General features: G+C 34.6%; 1 protein-coding gene across 1 annotated transcript in view; it reads left to right on the plus strand.

The window, feature by feature from the left end:
• The first annotated feature begins 2,038 nt into the window (after positions 1-2,038).
• The window catches only part of LOC139696264 (sorting nexin-13-like), a 30,146-nt gene continuing 9,731 nt past the window's right edge, over positions 2,039-22,453 (plus strand). The window contains exons 1-16 of the mRNA XM_071594952.1: positions 2,039-2,162; positions 2,283-2,395; positions 2,523-2,625; positions 2,954-3,165; positions 4,427-4,782; positions 5,129-5,301; positions 7,250-7,363; positions 8,227-8,356; positions 8,487-8,654; positions 9,082-9,299; positions 12,364-12,486; positions 14,036-14,606; positions 16,189-16,331; positions 18,485-18,712; positions 21,152-21,361; positions 21,940-22,154. Of these exons, the coding sequence (XP_071451053.1) occupies positions 2,283-2,395; positions 2,523-2,625; positions 2,954-3,165; positions 4,427-4,782; positions 5,129-5,301; positions 7,250-7,363; positions 8,227-8,356; positions 8,487-8,654; positions 9,082-9,299; positions 12,364-12,486; positions 14,036-14,606; positions 16,189-16,331; positions 18,485-18,712; positions 21,152-21,361; positions 21,940-22,154 (3,077 nt within the window). The 5' untranslated portion in view covers positions 2,039-2,162. The remainder of the gene's footprint in view (positions 2,163-2,282; positions 2,396-2,522; positions 2,626-2,953; positions 3,166-4,426; positions 4,783-5,128; positions 5,302-7,249; positions 7,364-8,226; positions 8,357-8,486; positions 8,655-9,081; positions 9,300-12,363; positions 12,487-14,035; positions 14,607-16,188; positions 16,332-18,484; positions 18,713-21,151; positions 21,362-21,939; positions 22,155-22,453) is intronic.

The following is a 22,453-nucleotide window of genomic DNA, read 5'->3' on the forward strand; positions in this document are numbered from 1 at the left end:
TGAGAGGTGTGCACTTGAAAAAATTCAGTTACAAAAGTGACTGAATTATTCTAAAAATGATACATTCGTACAACTATATTCACCAAAATACAACAGTTTATTTAGAGTTTCCATTTTTGATTCCTAATGAGATACGATATTGCGGCAGGCGATTTCCGTGTATCCTACCTTTACGGCAGTATTTGCAATCGCTGCAAATTCTTGGTGCAAAAAGACGGTTTAATGTAAATATAGATTGTAGGTTGTAGATATACCATTAAGGAAATCTCGTTGCAGCGTTGGATGGTTAGTATGGAGACTCCTCACGCCAAAAGCTGGGCTTATTCCCGAAGGAATGGATTTTTTGATACTTTTCTGGTACATAAATATGGAGTAACGCAGAGATAATTTCAACTGCTGTACCCAACGCGTTCATTGGGTGAGACAGAAAACCATGATTAGCTGTGCCGACTTATCGCTTAACTTAATCGTTAACTAATGTTAAAGATGGATTTCTTTCCAATCCTCTCTCTGGTCCCTATTGAACCTTATGTTCTGATTATGACAAATGGTACATATGACCTTACATGACCGAATACCGCGAGGAAAGTGGATAGAACAGGTTTGTGTAAATCAGGATCTACGCCCAATCAACAAGACGGGTCGCTATCCCGTAGAAATCATAGCCCATTTGATTTCTCTTCGCAATACACATATACCATAAAATAATGTTGAAACAAATGTCAAAAGTCCATTAATATGATTTTGTAAGGGACTATAATTAAGGTTTGTCACTCACGATTGTGCAGGATTTCTTCCAGGATACATCCAGTCCTTGCTGTAGGGTCTTAATCGGGATAACTTTGAAATTACACTGTGCGGATAAGAGATTCAACCTCATTTTAATCGAATGGTACGATTCAAACCATCTAGGGTGGAAAGGTGTTAGTCACGTGACTGATTTCCGCGCATCCTCGCAGGGAAGTGGACCGGTCCACTTTTGCCCTCGGACCCTAAAAATATTTTTTCAACCTTTCATCATATTTTTTTGAGGATTATTTTGGATCAATTAATCCTTGTTGGCTTTGGATAAAAATACCGTATAACTCTTTGAAACAAACATAATTTCATTTAACTCTTAACACAATTGAGATTAGATCAAGTTAAATTCTATGCGGTTAAAAACTTTTGCTTTTACATATGATGAAATTAAATTGCATTTTAAGAATTTCGTTTACGTTCAATGGATGAGAGAAATGTTCAGGGTCTGCAATATATGATTCGCATGTTAGAATTGAACTAGGAAGCGGACTCAGATTTATTTTATTTCCGCATAAATTATTGTTGGATAAAATTAAGAAATGATTTCCTGATCCGTGAATGCTAACATGAAATTATAAGAACTTAGTATTCTCCTTGACCTAAGATATATCGACTGATTGGTCCTCCTTTAGACGTAAGTTACAATGAGATAGTCGTAAAGTAGTGGAATTTTATTAATGAGAGTTTGAAAAAATAAAATATACTCTATTATAAAATACGGGAAGAGTATTATTACAAATGAACTCTATATCCCCTGTGTTTCGGGGGTAGTGTTTGATTAGAGTATTAACTACTTTCTTAAAAGCGAATTAGTACATCGTGTGTAAGGATTTTAATCTGTTACATGAAATCGTAATTGGTTTCATTGTAAAAGCTCGTGTAAGCGGGTAAAATATGCCCAAAAATTTATTTTCATACATTGTTTATATTATAGTGATATAGTTTTTAGTTTTTATAGCCTTCTTTTATGATTAAAACTGAAGAATGACGCTTGAAGAGAAAGTGTTATAACACAGAACATATTTTTTTAAATAATTGAATACCTAGATATTGTAAAAGAATTTTTTCAACTTTTAAAACGTAATAATTGCATTAATGTCGTATCCGCTTCAATTTCAAATGCCGGTCAGTACATGCGCCTTTTAACAACGCCACCGTTCAACTGAATAACGAACTATGTTGGCAATCACATTTGATAACACGCTTTGCTGTCATCATTTGTCTGTAATTTTCAGACAGGCATAAAAAAAACAATATTCGTTGAAGTAGATGTGTGTAGAATGTGTTTCTTGGAAAGGCATCTCCCTTACCGCTGAAATGACTCCCCCATTGTACGCTTATCTTGATGTTCGGGAAGTAAGGTGAGTTCTACAGTCGATACCGGACATACGTCGACGTCCATAGTAATCAGTAGCCCAAGTGTATGGACTCATTTGTGTGAGAATTTCGAAGTTGCATGTCTTGACTCATCATTATTTCAGATGAGCCCGTCTCTTCTCGGTTGGGGTGGACTCATTCTCGTGTTGTGTATATCGACTTTTGGTGTGTGGTGGTGTGTGACAGTGACATTGTCAATTATAGTCGTTGTAATCGGGTGAGTGCAATTAGGATGAGTTCACAATGGTGTAACTTGTTGAAAATTCCTATCTATGTGTGGATAACGGCTTACCTCTAAGGGTTTAGTGTTCTCGCAAAATTATCAAGATTTTATCCTTTTTTAGGGGTCTAGTCTATCTTTATGTTAGCCATGCGGAAACTGCTCAGAAATATTACATCAATGTATACCGGTCTAGACTGGAGCTGTCTAGAAATCATCCTTTCGAGGTAAGACCGACCGTACGTACATATGTATGCCCAATAGTTATCGTCAATTCCCGTCCGTGCGATCTTTCAGTTTATGTGAATTTACTGCAAATTTTCTTTTAGCTGAAGAACTATTAATATGAAAGTGTGTTAACTTTGGCTTCAATAATTTTAGAATGTTGTGCATTTATCGACACCTTCGGCGGGCTTCGACTGTCGCTCTTACAAATTAGGCGTTTGGCTTACTTATGAAGTATTCACTAAATATATTTCCATATCTGTAGGTTGTTTTGGGCTTAGTTTGGATTATTTCTGATAACATTAAACAAGCTGAATTTTGACGTTTCAGGAATCGAAGGACTTTGGTTTTTCGAAAGAATCCCAGAAGGTAGACAAACGCTTAACTGGATCCACTGTGATAGATGATTCGCTACAGGAGATTTTGGCATATGTATTTAGGGACTATATATATCCATGGTATGAACGAATTAGTCCAAATGAAGAATTTCCAAAGGAAATCCGCCAAGTGGCTAGAACAGTCGTCGTGGAATTTGCCAGCAGGTAAATAATTAACCATTATACATTATTGTGTGATTTAATGAATAATTCCGTGGAATCGCCATCATTCGAATTGTTTTTCCATTTTGGTTTCGAACATTGTGCTCTTCATTTTACCTCAAAGATGTTTATTATGGGTGTTCGGCCCCCAGTGCCTATTTTTTTAATCAATTGCATGTCTGATGTTCTGTAGAGGTACATTTAATTTCAATTATACGCAGGTATACAACATCGTTTATGATATGTTGCTCTGTGAAGGATGTTTAAATATGAATGGTTGAATTTCAACTAAGTTCATTTTAATGGGCCCATATTTGTAACTTACATCATTATTACCAATGCCGTGGTTATCGTTGCCAATCGAGGTTAAGTTTAATAATTTTAAATTAGCGTAAACTAAATATTTACAGTACATGTGTAAGGGTTTTCCTCAATTTCGTACCTAACTGCTTCTTTTTGCGTGCGGGTTTTTTCAATAGTGTTATTTGAAACAGCTTATCTATATTATTGTGCATTTTTAAATAAATAAATACCTGATGGACATAGTTGAAATTTCTTCCTGGGATATTTCTTATACTTAAGACCAGATTATTGTGTGGCCATAATTCATTATCACAATACATGTTTGCATGATGTACATGTATGGTATTATCTATGGTCATCAATCCTAGGGTTTGACAGCTTTTTACTCAATTCTGCAATAAGCTCAGCATAGTCTTTTTAGCTCATATTCCAGTATAATTATACTTTGTTTTTCAGATTTTTTGGTCATTATTCATAGAATATAAGTTTTATGGATTGTAAAAGTCTTAAGTGTAAACGGGTGATTATTTTCAATTTGAAACATGAATTTTTAGTTCTGCAAAGTTAACCATTGGACCTTCATTTCCAAAAAAGCATTTCAACCGTTTTGATCTAGATATTTAGTCTTAGATACTACGAACATTCTATTTCAAATATACATAATGGTCAAACCCCTATCCGGTTTCATAAATTGTAATTTTGTAGTTGCAACAAAATACATAATTAGTATTATTGGGCTTACCACTGCATTTGGACTACTTGCCTACTATTCCAATGTGGAGAATTTTCTTTATATTAGTAATTTTTTTGTGTACGTGCTTGGGTATACATTATTTCATATCTACTCATGTTCCTGCTAGTCTGGATATTGCTCAGAGAAGACACAATCTCAGTCAAATTATGGTTTTCACTTTATATCTATTGCATATACATTTGTATATTTTTTTTATTTTCTCTCCAGGATGAAAGAAGTTGATTGGGTTAAGTACCTTACAACATGGCTCGTTAATGATGCTGCGTCACACCTTAGATTATTCAGGCAGGCTCGGGCCAGACTTAAAGCTGAACGCAGCATGAATTCACAGTCAGCCCCACAGCAGGCTTCATCACAGCTTTTTTCTCAAGCTTCTGGTACTTCTGGTCCATCGCCTCAAGCCTCTCCAAACCCTCAGGCTCAAGTCAACCAAGGACCAACACCTGTGGTGTCGGCAGCAGCTGCCAATGACCTTGAGGGAGCCTTTTTTGATCTCGAGTTGGAGATGGAGAAAGATCTTTGTCGTGATACAGTTTGCACAGGGGGTAAAGAGTTTGAGGAACGTGAGTGGCAAATTTCGTTAATCCATTAACCTGTCCACTACCAAATGTTTATATATCATTAAAAAATAAGTTTTGCAATCAGTTTTTCATCAGTGAAATTTTGGATGATCAACTATGTGTACATTATAACCACTGCTTGTCATTTTCCGCACAGCTATCCCATTTTAGAAATAAATCAAACTATACGTAATAATAGGAATCTTACATAAGTATTATTTATTTTTCTCTACAGCTACTTTGATGAGGAAATTAATTTGGTGTATAATTGGAGGTGGCTGGTTTTAGTAGTTCACTCCTATTTTCATCAGATGATCATTGCCCAAGTTTTTTCATATATTCATTTCAGAATACATAAGGGATATTGTAGAAGTGCTGCTTTACCTATTAGTGCCTGCTGAGGACTTTCATTGCAAGCCATTAAGATTTCTCTTCAGAGAAATTGTTGTCAATGCACTTCTAGTCCCTTTGCTTCACATGGTATCTGATCCTGATTACATCAACCGTACCATTGTTTGGCTGGTGAGTGGTTTCTATAGGTCTAACATCGGCTATTTTTACTCAAGTGACAAGTATTTATTTAGTAATTAATGTATGTATCACTTATTATCATTGTAAAATAATATTAAAAAATATCATTCTAGTGCTGATAGTTTGAAATTTGCATTTTTTATTTGCTGAAAGACTAAATGGAAGAATAAAAAGGATCCTGAGACTCAAGCAATTTCACTTTGTATGGGATACCTCTGCCATTGATAGGAAGCATTCTAAGAGGCTGTTTTAATAAAATGTGTCCATAAGGTTTTTTATTCACTTAATTTATTGTGCAAAAATATAATTTTGTGATATTGCTAGCTTAATGTGTGATTTATATTTTGTACAAGTTTCAATGAATTAGCTCATGCGTACGTGAACAGTAGCCATTGCAAGTTGAAACTTTCATTTGCCTAAACCTGCTTCTGTTGATGCAAACTGCTTTCTACAATGTTATTTCTTTGTATTGAGGAACATGAAAAAGTGACTTGGAGCAAGGTCTGGACTATATGAAGGTTAAGGAAGGCTTTTCTCATTGATTTTCATGAAATCATAATTTTGTGGATCAACTACACAAAGTATCTCATGAGCAATTTTTCTATTATCAAATGAGCGTATGGCAGCCAGTAAAATCTTAAGTATTTCTTGTAGGACTCTTTAATGTATTTGAAGATCTTCTATCACAGTGGCAGCAGTGGTGTTATTTGAACTTCCATAAGAGCAATAATTGACGTGCTTGGTCGCTCATTCTTTGAAATTGTCTCCCTTCTTAGACATTATAAACAATCTCCTGATTATGCAATCGGGGAGAACAGACTCTCCATTAGTCTCCTGTAGCATTCAATTGGCCTCAAATGATGTTTTATGCAGTCTATAGCAACATTTCTATGCAGGATCGTGTTCTACCCTTAATTGTAACTCGGAACAACTGAAAATGTTTCAACTTGCAATATCTGTGGCTGTCTCAGTGCTGGAGTCAATTCAATGAAGCTTGCAGCGTGTACATATTGCAAAGTAAACTAACAGTGTGAAATGAAATTACATTACGGTGCATGAAAATATGTATGGGTCTGCAGGAGAAAATTAAACTAGGAGTATAACACTTTGGAGGGCTTAGATATTTTTTGTATTGAATCCTTAAGTCATCCTCTTTCATGTCAAAACTTATTCTCATCACATGCAAATTCTAGTTTGAGTCTCATATACTGCACTTGGAGTTGGAAAACCCATTAAAGAGCATATGATTGGATGCATGACTGAGCAAATAACATATATGTTTAAATGGTAATGATGCAGCCAAAAGTGTGCGCTTACCAAATTCTCTTGTAGCAGCCCACGTGCAGGAAAATTTCTACATGACTTCAGAAGGAAGCACACTCGTTTCTATGTAATTTCTGATCGAATCTTCTCTAGAGGTGCTTTAAGGTTCTCTTTGTGTGGGTTATGCTACCTATTACCTCAAATGGCACATCATTACCAGTTCATTGATTGTGAGTGGCTTGCCTAAGCTTATCTGTGCAATATTTGCTTTAAAATGGTTCACTGCTAGGAAGTTTTCAGGGAATGGGGTAGGCAACATGCATTCACTATACATAGTGTACTTTTGTAAGGTGGTGGAAATTCGTTTCATGTGGATATTTATTGTAATCTTTCCATACAAACTGATGTAGTATGGCAGTCCTGCTTTAATGCACATCCATTAGTCACTCAATGATGAAAAGTTATGGAAGGAAAGAACACTGCCACTCCTATTGTAATGCCACTTATATTATCATCCATCTGAAATAAAAAGTATCAAAATAATTACCTCGTATATTTAATTGGAGTTGCATTCCTCTTCTTTATGTGGTGCTGCACTGGTATTGTTATTTCTTGGATTTGCCTCTCGCATAAATCCCAGATAAACACAGCTGAGACTTGCTTCTTTCATTTATAGTGCAGCAACATCCCTTTCACTTGTGAAGCATTCCTGACTGCTATTCGCACAACTGACTGTGTTGGAGAACTCCATGCTACCCGTGAAATGGTTTCCAAGGAAGTGGCAATTTTAGTGAGTAATACTTAAATTTCTTGAGACCATATCTTGTATACTATTTGGACGGAGTTGTAATATTATTACAGTCTGATAGAATTGAATTTTTGCTTTTAAAGATAATAAGGTACTCGTTTTTGTCTTCATTTCTGCTTTTCTTGCCTCACTGAAAATAGTATTCAGTCAAATATCCAGCTAACTTATATTTATCATTCATTTGACAGTTAAATGATCTTTTCTTGATTAAGACTGGGTTTTCAAGAGTATTTCTTTCTTGATATTACTTGTAATTGGACCATTTCAAGTAAATCAAATTTTACTTTTCCTTATATTTTTATGGTATTTTATTTGCTAGTCACTCTAGTTCTTGTTGTAGAAATTTATCTCTGCAATATGTAAGTACTGAGTCTAAAAACTCCAATTACTTTGAAGAATATCATAACATTTCCAATGCATTTGTTTATGTAATATATTATATTTTTGGGAGTAAGAGGTTTCGTAGCCAATGTAAAATTTGAAGTGTGATACCTTGAAAAAATGTAAACTATTGGCTGGGTTTTCATAGTTTGTTTCAAAGCATCCAGGCATGATAAATAATTTTATATTTATTTAAAGTGATACCCAATCAATAATGGCTGTATTATGTTCAACTTAATATGTTGGCTACCCGATTTTATTGAAACCTTGACTCATTACACTCAAGTATTCCTTCATTCCAATTCATGGCTCTGTCAATAATTCTTCCCCCTGTAAATTTAAACTTTTATGATAGCAAGCCTTTCACTCTTATTCTAATGATGTTAATATTGAACTGCATTTTACAGTTCCCTCTATATATGATTTTTGAGGTTACAATGATGTAATTTTCTTATCTGTTATAGAGATCTCGTGATTCTGGTGGTGATGATGATATTTTAGTAAAGCAACAATTAAGTAGCCTCTTATACATGAAAAAGGTAATTGAAACTCGTCTGCACAGACTTCAAGAAGGATTAGAAACAGATTCTGCAGGTAGGAAATGGCCCATTGATCTTGTTATGACGTTGATTTGATTTTTAGTGTTTATCTACAAATAGGTTCTTGATTTTTTAAAATGAATATTTATAAAATTTGTATCCATTTCCTGCATGCTTAATTTCAGGATTGCCTACATCATTTGACTGGAACCATCTGATAGCTCCTGGTTCAAAGCTTTTTTGTTTGCCTTTGGATTTGGTCCTGAAAGATAATGTAGCTTTGTCGTATTTTATTGATTACATGACTAGTATTGGGGCCCAAACGTACTTGTATTTTTACCTGAATGTTGAAGGTAAGAAATGAATAGTTCTTTCGGTAAAGGAAAAAAATTTTAAAGCAGCTTAGCTGTTTGAACAAGTTTGGCAAAAAAAATCATGTGTATTCTAAAATGATAAGCGAGATAGTCTTTAATTATTTCTATTATTCTGTTATTATTCTGAATATTATTGTTATTACATCTAGAACAAATAAAGTTCAATTCTTCTCTTAAATATGGTTCTTTGTTAATGTCACAACAAAATTATTTTAAAAGGAGCTCCAAGATTTTGAAATATGGAAAATTTTTGTTTTCACCTCTTATATTTTGTGACATGTTTATTTCTTCAATCTCTACTATTTGTACCTTAAAATGTCTTAAATTTTCTTTACTGTAATGAATGTGCAAGTTAAAATGGCAAGTAAATATTCAGCTCATAAATTTTTATGTCTAAACTATTTAGGATGGAGGGTATCAGCTGAACAGCAAATGTCAGATTTAGAACTTCAAAAGATAAAAAATTCTCAGGACCAAGGTGAACCTAGCTCTCAAGCCAGCGTGGAAACTCTGCAAGTGCTTCCAAGCAAAGTTCAACTTCTCCAACTTCAACCTCAGGGTCATATACTTGAGAATATGAGGGAGGCAGCTATAAGTATATATGACCAATATCTTTCTGAAAAGGTACCTTGGCTTTACATGGGCATCATAAGATTGTTTCTGTCCATTCCGTTTTTTTATAATAAATACTGCTGTTAAGAATACCATCATTGCCGTAATGCAAAACATGCCCATGTCTTCATGATGGAAATATGGAAAATATCTGACCACTGTATGTATCTGGCGCCTTGTTTTAGATGCATGATGTGTGAGATTGTCACCTTTTGGCATTTGAACATTTGTGTCAGAGAGTATGAACCACTGACAACCTCCCCTACTCCATTTGATGTGACATTTTTACAGTATATGCAGTCACTGGAAGGAGGTTCTTCCTCAACTTACTTCCCAGCAAGCCTGTTGGTTTTTGTTATTTTTTTGTATTTAAAGAATTATGACATTAAGATTGGTCCTATATGATGTAGGTCTACAAGCATTTGTGTCTGCTCCATTAATAACCTTTTCTATGGCACTAACCTACATTTCCTATAATTTTTACACAGCAGCATAAGGATCTTTTCCACATTATGTCCATGCATAGATGTCCTAATTCCCCAGGCCGAGGTCATAGCTGTTCAGTATTTGCTCTCATTGCATTAAATGACATTCCATGTAATGTAATATCAAGTAATATTTCAGACACGAGCCAAAGATCATGGGAACCTTAATATAATTCCTGGGAAGATGAGAATCTATTGTAATTGATGGGCCTCTGCTAAAACTAATTATTCAAAGTTAAAAAAGTGTAATGAATGGTTATATTCTGGTGGACATGAATTGACGGCTACAGGTACTCAAAAGAAAATGGGCTACTTCTAAATAATGTAATTGATTAAAGAACCTTGAGATGCAGTAGATTTATCAATTATGTATTAAGTGAGACTTTAATAATTGTAATTTTGAATTATGAATGTTAATTATATAACAAGGAGGGCAAAGATCATGTCCTTGGAATTGCAGTGTACACAACCCTGAACTTGAAATCCACACCTCTGACTAATTTTTTGAGTCAAGTGAAGACAATAGTCATCAAGACAGTTTTAATTATCTGATTATTTTTTTAACAAATTGCATTAATATGCAGGATTTTGGGTTCCTATTATGCACATAAAAGTTCAATTATCAACCTAAAAAATATGTGATACTCATTGCATTGTGCAAAAGTTAGTACATGGGTCAATCAGAAAGTAATTTTTAGTAGATTTTTTATTTTTCAACACGATTTCCTTTCTGACTGATACACTTTCCCAGCATTTCTATAACTTTTAAAGCCATCCGAAAAGTAGGATATCGGAAATTCCTTAAAATAGGCATCTGTGTTGGCAATGACGTCCTCGTTCTATGAGAATCGTTTTCTGCGCACAATTTTCTCAAGTTTGGAAATGAGAAAGTCACTGAGAGTCAAATGTGGTCAATATAGTGGATGTTGTAATAATTAAGAGTTTTAATTCCTTGATTTCAATCATTAAAATGGTATAGATGTTCACCCATACATTTTCTTGATTGAAGAGAATTTTTTATTTGCCAAATGAGGATGGTTTTCCATAATTTCTTCACTCAACCGGTACAATATTGACACGCAATGCACTCCATTTATCATTAATCCTTTTGCAATTAATTGATGTTTATGATTCGGTGTGCATCCCAAAAATACATGGCCAACAACTCCTTGTCGGCCAATTTCACAGTCTTCACTTTCTTTGGAGCCTGATCACTTTGAGAAACCCACTGTTTCAACTGTTCCTTAGTCTCTGAAGTGTAGTAGATAGTGTAACCAGTTTTAGTCCACAGGTATCAATGCAGTAACTCGTGAGGATTATGGTGGAAAAGCACCCAACCAACCTCCGGTTCAATCACATGATTACATTTATTCTCCACTGAGAGCATTGTGGTTGCCAGCTTATGGAGATTTTTTTCACACCAATCTTTTGTGCAAAATTGAAAACACTGTACCTTGTGATATACCTATGGTCTCAACTATTTAGTGAACTTTGATTTGTCAGTTGCTCAAAACCATATAATGGATTTTTCCAATTATTTTAGAGGAAGTCACTTCTACTGGATGTCCTGAATGATGTTCATCATTTGTGGATGTACAGCCAAGTTTAAACTCATTTACCCAATTATAAACAGTTGCAAACACAGGAGCAGATATGCCATGAACTTCATCCAACTCAATGTTGAACTTTTTCAGTGTTAAGACTTTTAAATATAAGTGTGTTATCAATGCACAAAACTCATTTTTTTCCATTTTGCAAAATAAAAGTTTTTTACCTTAATCAACTACGAGAATGAGACCAGGTGATGGATATTGCTAAAACTTTAACAGCAGAGTAGTGAGAGATGTTTTATTAGAATCAAACATGTTCTATCACCATAGTTCCATCTCATAGATTTGATACAGAATTATTGAATAATCCACATGAGTTCACCACTACTTGGTCCAGTGGCTATGATACTGGCTTCCCACCCAGAGGGCCTGGGTTCTAATCCTAGTCGAATATTTTTCAGTTTTATCTCAATCCCTACTTTAGGTGCTTTTTGGAGTGCACTTTGAGTGAGTACACCATCCATTAGATGGGACATTAAGCCGTGGATGCCCCTTGGTGCCTTTCGTTAATAGTAGGCTGATGCCATTACTGGGTGTCTCTCCACCCTTCATCCTTTCCTGTCCATCACTAATGGCACAAATGACCTAAGCTGTCGGTCACTGCCCCTAAATACTACTACTTCACCACTACTTTTTTGAGTACTTTTTAAGTCTACTTTTTTGACAAGCTTTGGTGGCAAAAATGCATATATGTGGAAAATTGTCTAAACCTTGGATTTTTGCAATGCATATTTGAAGCTTTGTGGCACCATAAATCTTATTTCTATCATAAATCATTGGTAAAACTGTGTTCTAATTATTGTTTAAAACAATGCACTTCTGATCATTTCTTTGCTTTAAACATGATTAATTTTTACCCAGAATACAGCTGTGGTATTAAGAAGATATTGTCATTATTCTGGTAAATTGTCAAAGAGCCTCATAAATTTTAATAAGACATGTGATATATATTTCACTTGATGGTCTCTTAATTCTCACCAGGCATCTCCCAGGTTACGATTTGATGAGGCAGTTGTTCGTCGTTTGGCCCATCAACTTCGAAGTGAGTCTCCGAGCGAAACGTGGTTTGATGATATACAATCTTTAGCATATGAGAAACTACAGGTTAGTTTGCATTAATCTAACTTCAGGAAGTTTTTGGATGAATTGGTGGTGTCTTGTGTGCATTTAGTTTAAAGCATTTATTATATCTGTGAACAAATATTTTACTACTTCCATCATTGCTGATAGAATGCTGTTTTATGAATCAGTGATTATAATATTATGACAAATTTTATTATTTTGATCACTGTAAGATTAAATTAGTCTTAGAAATGTAACATTTGTTTTGAGTAAAATGTTCAACTCAACGTCTGAGGAATGGTTCAGTATATGAGGAACGGTTCAAGTTCTGAAGTCTTTTGTTTTTGACAAACTACCTGACCAGAATTCATAATGTTTATGTTATAGTTACATGGCTGCAAAGAGTGCTTTTGTAGGGTTTCAGGATATCTCTTGTCAAGTGAAAAATTGCTGTTATCCCATGGCTGAGGTTTATTTAACTTGGTTTGTTGATACATCACGTTCAGCCTTTCTTTAAATGTTGCACCATTAAATGTGCATTTTTCACGGCCATATCACACTCACTGCCTGTTTAACTTATTTGACAATAAATATTAATGGGTGTCATACCATGAAAATGGAAAATATGGATGATTACCTGCTGTTATCATGCAATAAATGGTGTAATTTTCTAGTGAAAATGCTTCTCACTCTAGAGACAACTGTACAAATCTTGTGATCTGTATGGTGCAGTGATTTGTCTTGTATTCAATGACACTGCCTGCATCTTTTAAAATAAACTGTATCTTCTCCTATCACTGAATAATAAATAAGGATACCTAGAACTTTAATACACTTTTTTAATATTTCAATAAACCTGCCCTTGGATAATAGTAAAATAGGCTTTGTTATTTTATAAGTTGCTCAACATAATGAGCTTAAGCAAAGCCTAATCATATTACACTTTTGACAATGTACAATGAACTAAGCTATTTTTGTGTTTTTTGTGTCTAACTTAAACACCTTTGGAGTGTGATTTGGTTGGGTGTTTTGCAAACTGTGTTGTTCACATTTTTAGTTATATATCAGTACAGTACAGTCCTTGCTGTCTGATTTATAATGCCCATTGCTGTCATATTACTCTTTCACATGTAATTTATTATTTTAGTCAATTTAAAGCAATTGCTAGAAATACTCCCAACAGAAAATTTGCTTTAATCATCTATTTATGTGCAAAAAATGTGAGAATTTTATTGTAATAAATTCATTTGTACTGACCAGGATTAAAGCCCACATCCCTTGAAGTCAGGCTAAGTGTTTAGGTTGTTTAAAATACAGAGAAGTCTTTTAACTGAATTTATAAGAGGGCACACAGGTATAACCAGTTAAAGCACACAGCCATAAATCAAGAGATTGTTTAAATCCTGGTCAATGCAAATGCATATTTTTATTACTCTGTGAAATTCTGGCATTTGCATTTTTTAAATATTTTCACGATTAAAAAAGTGAAAATCCATCATTCATAAAACCAGTGTATTTGAAGATAAAATTTTGAAGTTTCACTTGAATGTGAGGTTTTTTACATTGCCTTTTCCATTTTTTGGTGATCCAGTCGGATGAACGATTCCTTCCATCATTCCGTCGCTCTGCCAGCTACATTCGCCTGCTGGCTGAACTTGATCTCTTGAAGGAGCCGTCACGTTCAGATGAGGAGGATGATTCACAGTCTCTTGAAGATGAAGCATCCGCTTCTTCACTCTCAGGTGGAGACGCAGCTTCTGTTTCATCACTCGATGCAACTTCAACCCAAAGTACTGAGACCACTGCTCACCACAACCACAGGAGACAGGGGAGTGTGGGCTCAATCCCTACTTCATCCATTTCGGCTCCCTCCTCTCTCCCCCATCGTGCCATGGCTCCAAACCATAGACGTCAGGGTAGTGGGGGCTCTATAAATTATCCTCTGCCCATATCCCCACTGACATTCAATCAGAAGGTGTCTACAGACAGTGGCATCCCTTCAAATGCTGTGGATTTAGTGCCCCCAGCATCTAGTGCAGCTGTGAATGAAACAAAACAAAGGTTGGGCAGACATAAAAGTGGTGAAGCACATCATGGATCGACTGAAGCAACACCTATAAGTAATCAGTCCTACCTTTTATTGGCAGAAATAATTGAAACTGGTGAGTAAGATTTATCAATTAATTTCAATTGCCGGGTCCAGGTATCTTATTCTGTTACATATGCGTCAAAGGCTTGTGAATGTCCAAAGTGATGTGCAGTATCTTTTTCGACAACTCCCTATGCTATTGGCTTATCTTTGCTTGCTAAGTGTTTAAGACTTTTCTTTGGTACCTTGGTTTACAATTGGTTATTGTGGGCTATCGAAAGTAAACTAATAATTCAATAACTTATGGGTCATGCTCCATGGTGCCTTTAGCTTGTAAAATATGTACTTCTTCTCAAATCTTCTGCTCCTTGTCCTTTCTGAAACTGTTCTATTTGCTAATCACTTATTGCTCTAAAATTAGTCTACACAGAGCTTCATCAAGCAAAAGTTAAATTATGTTAACCAACTGTGTTTAATTTGGAAAATCAAAGGTATACTCTGAGGTACATCAATCGAATCAAGGTATATATATCCAAGTACATATTAATTATCACCATTTATGGTGATAATTAATATGTACTTGGGGAGAAGATGAATGATGCAATTTTGCCTGGTTATTCAAATTAATCACTTTCATTTACCAAGAGAGGGTCATCAAATGGAGGAGGTAAATATAATGATCCAAAGTAAACTAAACTCGTGTGTCACATTTGATGTACAAGTTATTTAATTGGAAGTTTTTAAAATCCTGAAAAAACTGTTCAAGTTCCTGTCTAATTAGCCTTGTGGATCTAAATTAGGGTGTGTTTAGATTTTACATAGGCTTAAACAAAAAATGCAGGGGTATTATTTATTCTGGGATGATATGTGTGGTGAGTAATTAAAGAAAATTGCAGAGCTGTTATTGCACTCTAATTTGAGTTGAAAGCTAATCTAAATTTTAATTTTTTTCTTATAATCAGCATTGGTACTTTATTATATGAGCTGACAGTAGTGCACATGAAAGTCTTTCATCATATCCAAATGTCAAAATATTTCTAAGTTTTCCAGTAATCTTAGAGTTTGGTAGGTTTCCCTCATGATCTTCTTTTACAAGATTGCAGTCATAGAAATTGTGATAATATTAGGTAGACTTAATGCTTTTTGGTTATATCGGTGATTATGCTGGATTTATATGGCACAACTATACTAAATGAGAACTTTAGGCTATTATGTCAGTTGTGTGATAATTGTTGTTAAATATTGATGGTGAATATAATATATATATATATATATATATATATATATATATATATATATATATATATATATATATATATATATATATATATATATATATTAATATATATGTATAGTTGTCCAATGTTATTAATTATTTTCAGCAGCAATTTATAAATTATTTCAAAACAGCAATATTCAGGCCCCAATATTACATATACTTGGTATTTCTATCTTAGTTATGCAATTAAAGATGGAATGAATTCAGGGTGATACATTTTTGTCGATGTATGAATTTGTAGCATGATTAATGGGTCCCGACTGATAGTTAGGCAATTTGTGGTAAATTAATGTAGTTGCACCTGGGTTTCATATGACTTCTGTTTACATCTTTGCAATGTCTGTAATTCCCAATGCCATCATCTTTACTTTTACAGGTGTCGTGAATGATCGAGGGAAGACTTACGGCATTTATGCCATTCATGTGACTAAGCGATACGAATCTGGTCATGAAGAAAAGTGGCATGTATACCGACGCTATTCGGACTTTTATGACCTGTACCAGAAGATTAAGGACAGGGTTAGCATGATAGTATACTTTTGTATTTTGTGTTTTTAATGCCTTAGGATTTGAAACTTTTTATGAAATCTTTGCACTGTAGTTTCTTAATACTTTTTTCAGTATTTTGCCTTTTTCTGATTTTTCTCTTTGCCAAATGCACATTGTAGCAAGCATTTTGTAGCCAGCTGATAAATGTGCATTAATGACTTGGTACTTTATTTGTCTTAGCATAAGGCTTTATATTTTCTTTTGGTTTTGTTGATGGGGGTAGAGGAAGAATTTTGGGTGCTTTTTAAGCATAAATTTCCCTGATAGTGAACATCACCATTTTCATGAAAATAATATTTTCATACATGCTGAATGAGTTTGTTTTCAAAGGGATATAAGTTTATACCCAATTGAATGCCTCTAATCCATTTCATTCAACTCATTTTGGTACCTATTTATAGAATCTTCCTTCTGATATTGTTTTTCACACGTTTTGTAAAATGCCTCTAAATGTCTTCATTAAAATTTAAATTTGCCTAATCAAATTACAAAAAAATATATTATGGATATGTAATCCCCAGGGTATTATATTGGTTCATTTAGCCATTAAATAATAATATCTATTCTGCTATTACTTTCATTGTATATTGGCCCTCCAAATACTTGAATCATGCTGGGAATAGCTCTTATGCCTTGGCCTTGCATACAAACTTTGATCTGCTAGCAAATTTAACAAACTTTCATTCATGATTATTAATCAAAACTTGTATGTTGCAAAAGTCAAAGTAATTTTTATGTGTATGACTTTGGCATTTTGAAGGAATTAATATTTAGTTGTATTTTATCCATTCCTAATTACTGATCCTCACTCACATTCAAACGTGTTTTTGTTGTTGTCAACAAATTCTCATGCTTTCCATTCTGAGGTCATGTGTTTGAAAGGTATCCGACTTTTGGCCGGGAAAAATGTGTTATTTATATGATGGTGTTTAGACCTAAATCCCCTTCAAAGTATTACCCTTACGCACTAAGCCAAGTGATCCTTCCACTGGCAAAAACACTTCTGAAAGACTTCTATTGGAATGTTGTTTATTTCTGCTGTTGCGTTTTGCATTATCTCTTCCCTACTCTCAAAGCAAATTGAAGTCACTAGTCACGTGTCTGAAGAGTGTAGAAGTTGTTGAATGACTGATATTCCATGTTTTACCTTAAAAATCTGTATTAGGTGCGATGCATTATCTTCGCTCAATTCTTTCTGTCATCTTGAGATAAATTGAAAAGTGATGAACACATATGACAGCACCTCAATGGCTGCTAGTAGGAAGAGACTGGCTCACTCAAAGATGGAGAAAAAGTTCAAGTATTTACATTAATTTGTCTTCTTTCATTGCTCACAGTAGCGTGGTGCCCTGGTGGGGAAATTCAAAGTGGGATACTTTTTCGACAGGCCTCATAAGTGAATTTTTGCTGCTAGCACCTTTCAAATGGTTTTGTTTCATGGACTGGTTTGATTTCCAAAATAATGTATTTGTACATGAGACCTTTTCTTTTGTAGCACTCACTTTTTTTTAATTGAAGCGACTCTGTGACAATTAATAAGTGCACACAGTACAATATGTGATTACTTCACTCACTTTCCTTAAAAGAATTTTATTTTTATGGGAGGAATTAGAATCTGCCAGGTATGTGCGAGGCTTGGCTGCTGACTTTGAGGATTTCATGTTCAGACCCAAAGCACCATTTTGAATACCCTTAGCCAATAATAGGCTATTTTATTTTGTGGGCTCTGAATAAATCTCGGAAATCATTCTATGCACTGGAAAATAAATTCTCTATTGTCTCATAGTTGCTGTTTTTGTACCCAAAGTTGAAGTGATGTGTTTAGTAAGATGTCTAACCTCTCATATATCTGACTACCTTAAGATACAAGTGGTACATGTTGATGAGTTAGCTAAGGCATTTTAAAATATGGAATTTGTGCTTGATGAGAGAAGAGCTATTTCTTTTAGTTAACTAGCTTATTCATTTCATTTATAAAACTAAAATGTTTTTTGAGAATTTTTCCATCCAGTTAATTTGGGTGGAAGGTAAGATAAGCTATTTATGCATTTTTGGTGGTTGTAATTTTACTTTTTAAGCACTTCTTTAATATTATTCTCTGCTTTATATCAATGCTTATTTAGTTCGATGACCTTGCCAAGCTGACCTTCCCTGGAAAACGTACCTTTCACAACATGGAACGATGGGTTTTGGAGCGGCGGATGAAAATGCTTAACGATTATCTTCAAATCCTCCTCCAAGTGGGAGTCATTGACAAGCATCCAAATCTGAGGGAGCTCCTATTGGCCTTCTTTGAGCAGGGTGACTATGACCGTGGAAGATCAGGGGTGGCCCCTGTAGTTGCACGTACGGTAGGTGGTATTTCATTTGTGATTTGCTTTTTGTATAAAATGTAATTTTATTGTATTTTTTTGAAAGATTGTTGCTCCAATCCTTTCCAGCAAAGTTATAAAGCTTAAGTTTTAGTCCTGAGAAATGAGGTTTAGTCCTTTATATGAGGGTGGGGGTGAAGGGTTTCCAGCCTGATAAAGAAAAAGAAATTTTTTCGTTTTTTTTTGCTATATTTTTAACATTATCTTCATCAAGATTAATACAATATTTGTAAGATTGCTCTAATGCAGTGATACCATTTTTGTAATCTGATTTGTCAAGTCCCTCCAAATACTCATTTACAGCATCGATGGCTGCCTCATTGCTCTCAAATGTTTTGCCCCTGAGCCATTTTTTAAGGATAGGAAACAGATGATAGTCGCTGGGGGCTAAATCTGTTGAACATGATGGATGGGGGAACAATTCGATGATATTAGCCATCGCAATGACTGACGAATGGGCAGGTGTGTTGTCATGGTCAAACAAGATCTTTTTCTTTGCTGAATGAGGTCGTTAATTTTTCATTTCGTCCTTTAAATATTGCAATAACTCTGAGTAGTACTGTCCTGAGGACCTAAGTTTGATTTTGGGTGATGTCCTGGGCACCCTCAGCTTTATTACCCATGCTGCATGATTTTTGGTGTGCCAGATCTTCCTGGTAAACCAAGGGTTATAAATCTAAAGGAACTGGCTACTACCCTGACATGTGAATATCACATGCTGTTGGGCTTAGTATTAGACAAGCACTATCCTTGCCTATCCAACCAACACTTGAGTTTAATACTTTTTTTTTTTTGACCCATTTGACCAATGGTTTCCTGGGTCCACTTTTATTTTACTTCACAGTTAGTTGGGAATTCCTTTGAATCTTAGTTCCCCTTTTTACAAACAATAATGAGACATAAGGAAACAACATACATAACAAAACAGACAAAAAGACAAAAATAATCAGACATAAGGAAAGTTTTTCTAAAATTTTAACATCTACAGGTGCTTATATATGTTGGGAGTTAAACTAATGATAAACAATTCAAGAAAAGAAAAAAAATCACTCAATAGACATATAGAATACATTGCTACATTTTACACAAAATTTTACACAAAATATTTCCCAGTTAGTTCGCTTGTTGTGGTTCACTATTTGCTGGTTTTCTTATTGCAAATTTTCCGAGCAGGTTATTGTTGTTCTTTAGGCAGAATGTAATCATTTCCCTAAAGCTCGTTAGCTTCTCTTCCATACTGTTCCATAAGAGTTGCCGCTCTGTCTCATAGAAAACACAATCCTCCACTCTGTGTTCTGCTGTGTCTTCTTTTCCACAGTTACACAGAGGGGTAAAACATTTCCCTATGAAGTTTAAGTAGGAGTTAAAGTTTCCATGTCCGGTTAACACTTGTGTGCTTGCTGATGTGTGTTTAATATTTAATTTAATCCGGTCATCTATGTTCGGAAATATACGGTGTGTTTTCCTTCCCTTTTCTGTTCTGTTCCATTCGTCGTTCCATTCTCTATGTGTTTCCTGTCTCAGTAGTCTTTTTAATTTTGATATTTGTACTGCATTTTCTGCATCTAACGAGAGGTTGAAATACTCTATATTTAATTTTTTCATCGATTTGTTTATAGCAATTCTTTCCCAAATTCGGTATTTTAGAGGTGGAGTTGCAGCCACTATACAGAGTGCGTCGCAGCTCACGGTGGAATAGCTGTTGCACATCGCTATCAAGCAGGCACGCTTAATACTGCAGTTTTTGTGGGTTATAATAAATCAATATTTTGTTGCAAGTTACTTCTTATCGAACATTGTTTCCATCAAGTTTAGGGTGTGGCCATGGCACGTATCAATTGAAAAATCCAATCAGACCCTGGAACAAGCCTACTATGGCATTTTCCCAGTACTTCATCTGAAATTTGATTCCGTTGATATGATAACATCTTTTGGTAGTAGTTAAAAATGGATGTATAAAGGACAATGATAAATACTGAGAAATTCTTCAAATGATATTGAGGAAGCATTGGATTTTGAACAATGAAGATATTGAAAAAAACACTGCTTGAACTGAAAGGAAACTGCTTGATGTATTAAGCAAACCTTTCAATACGTAGATGAATAATATTAAGTAACTAATTATACAATTATGTTTTTTCAATGATTCTTGCTAGCACTTGGCAATCTCTACTGAAGAAATGCATCACTCTGTTACATGTCATGTTTTCACTTGTCTTCATCAATTTGTGATTGCGACAAAAGCTCAGTCAATGATCTGTGTGTCACAATTGTGGTGCTTTCTTGTTGCACGGCATCATTATGAGCTTATAATGGAATAAAATCCTGTAGCATATTTGATCTCAGGCATTACTAATTGTTCATGTGTCCTTTTTGATCTGCTAATATTTCTAAATGTTCGATATTGTTTTTAAACAGTTGGACAACATTGTGCATCCAATTCGATCATCGATGCGTTCTGTGGGTAATGCTGTTCGATCTGTTCCTGATAACCTTTTGTCAACTGTTGATGGAATGGTGGATAACATCAGTAAAGTATTTTCACCATCAATTGGTTCTAGTCGTCAGCAACAGGATACTCCCCTCTTACTGGATTCCTCCAAAGTTGGTGCATCATTGGACGTGGAGGTAGATGTTTTTGTGCTGCTATGGTATTATTTAGTTGTCTATCTGCTGTGATATCCAAATGCATGCATTATTTTTCAACTTGTGGTATGTGCTATGGCATTGACTACTTAATAGTTATCTTCAATCAAAGTTATTCGATCGCTAATCAGTAAACATTATTTCTGAAACAGTGAAATAATTTAAGGGAAATATTTGATATTCTGTTGGGGATAATTTTTTAATGTACTAATTAATTTTTCACTCTTCCCTGTGGAAAATTATATTTTAAGGTTTCACTCCATTCATTCCAAAAGATTAAAGAAATAAATTATGTTATTGGAGCATTATCCATGTTTTATAAGTCATATTAATGTTACAAACAATTAAATGTACTCTGAAAACTTGTTCATTGTTTTTGTGTTGAGAAACCACTGTTTAGGCAATATTGGAGCAGTCAATCTAATCCTAAAAGTGACAAGGGATTTCATTCTTTTAAAATATCTATAAAATTTGTGAATATTCAATGAGTTTTACCAGATATAAATATTTTGAAATTAATTTTTCTCAATTTTTTTGCCCTTGATACCCTCCATCTTTAGGCTGGAGACAATATCCCTTTGAGGGTAATGCTCCTTTTGATGGATGAAGTTTTTGATCTTCAAAGTCGCAATCAGTGGCTACGGAGAAGAATTGTTACATTACTACGTCAAGTGGTTAAGGCGATGTTTGGAGATATTGTCAATAGGAAGATAGTAGATTACATTGGCTGGGCTACAAGCCCAGAACGTGTCGCTGAGTACCTGAGGGCTTTTAAGTAAGTGAAACCATTTATTTGTGTTAATATTCCTGGATGATGTGCTAATATTTTTCTTATCCCTTCTTAAGGCATGAACAATTTTATGATTTATTATGATTTTTTGAAAACATGAAAGCCCGAGAGATTGGTTAAATGAAATCATAAACTGTAAAGTTTATGGGAATCTTTTTGAGGTAATTGACTGAAATTTAGATGTGAAAATTGGTACTGCTGTAGTAGTTCCTGTACTTTCTTTGTCCTAGTTTCATTTTATATAATGTCAATGATATTAAGTAATAGCTCTTTCCCTTCATTCC

This window comes from Hetaerina americana, unplaced genomic scaffold (assembly GCF_022747635.1).
Source record: "Hetaerina americana unplaced genomic scaffold, ioHetAmer1.1.p SCAF_7, whole genome shotgun sequence".
NCBI classification, from domain to species: domain Eukaryota; kingdom Metazoa; phylum Arthropoda; class Insecta; order Odonata; family Calopterygidae; genus Hetaerina; species Hetaerina americana.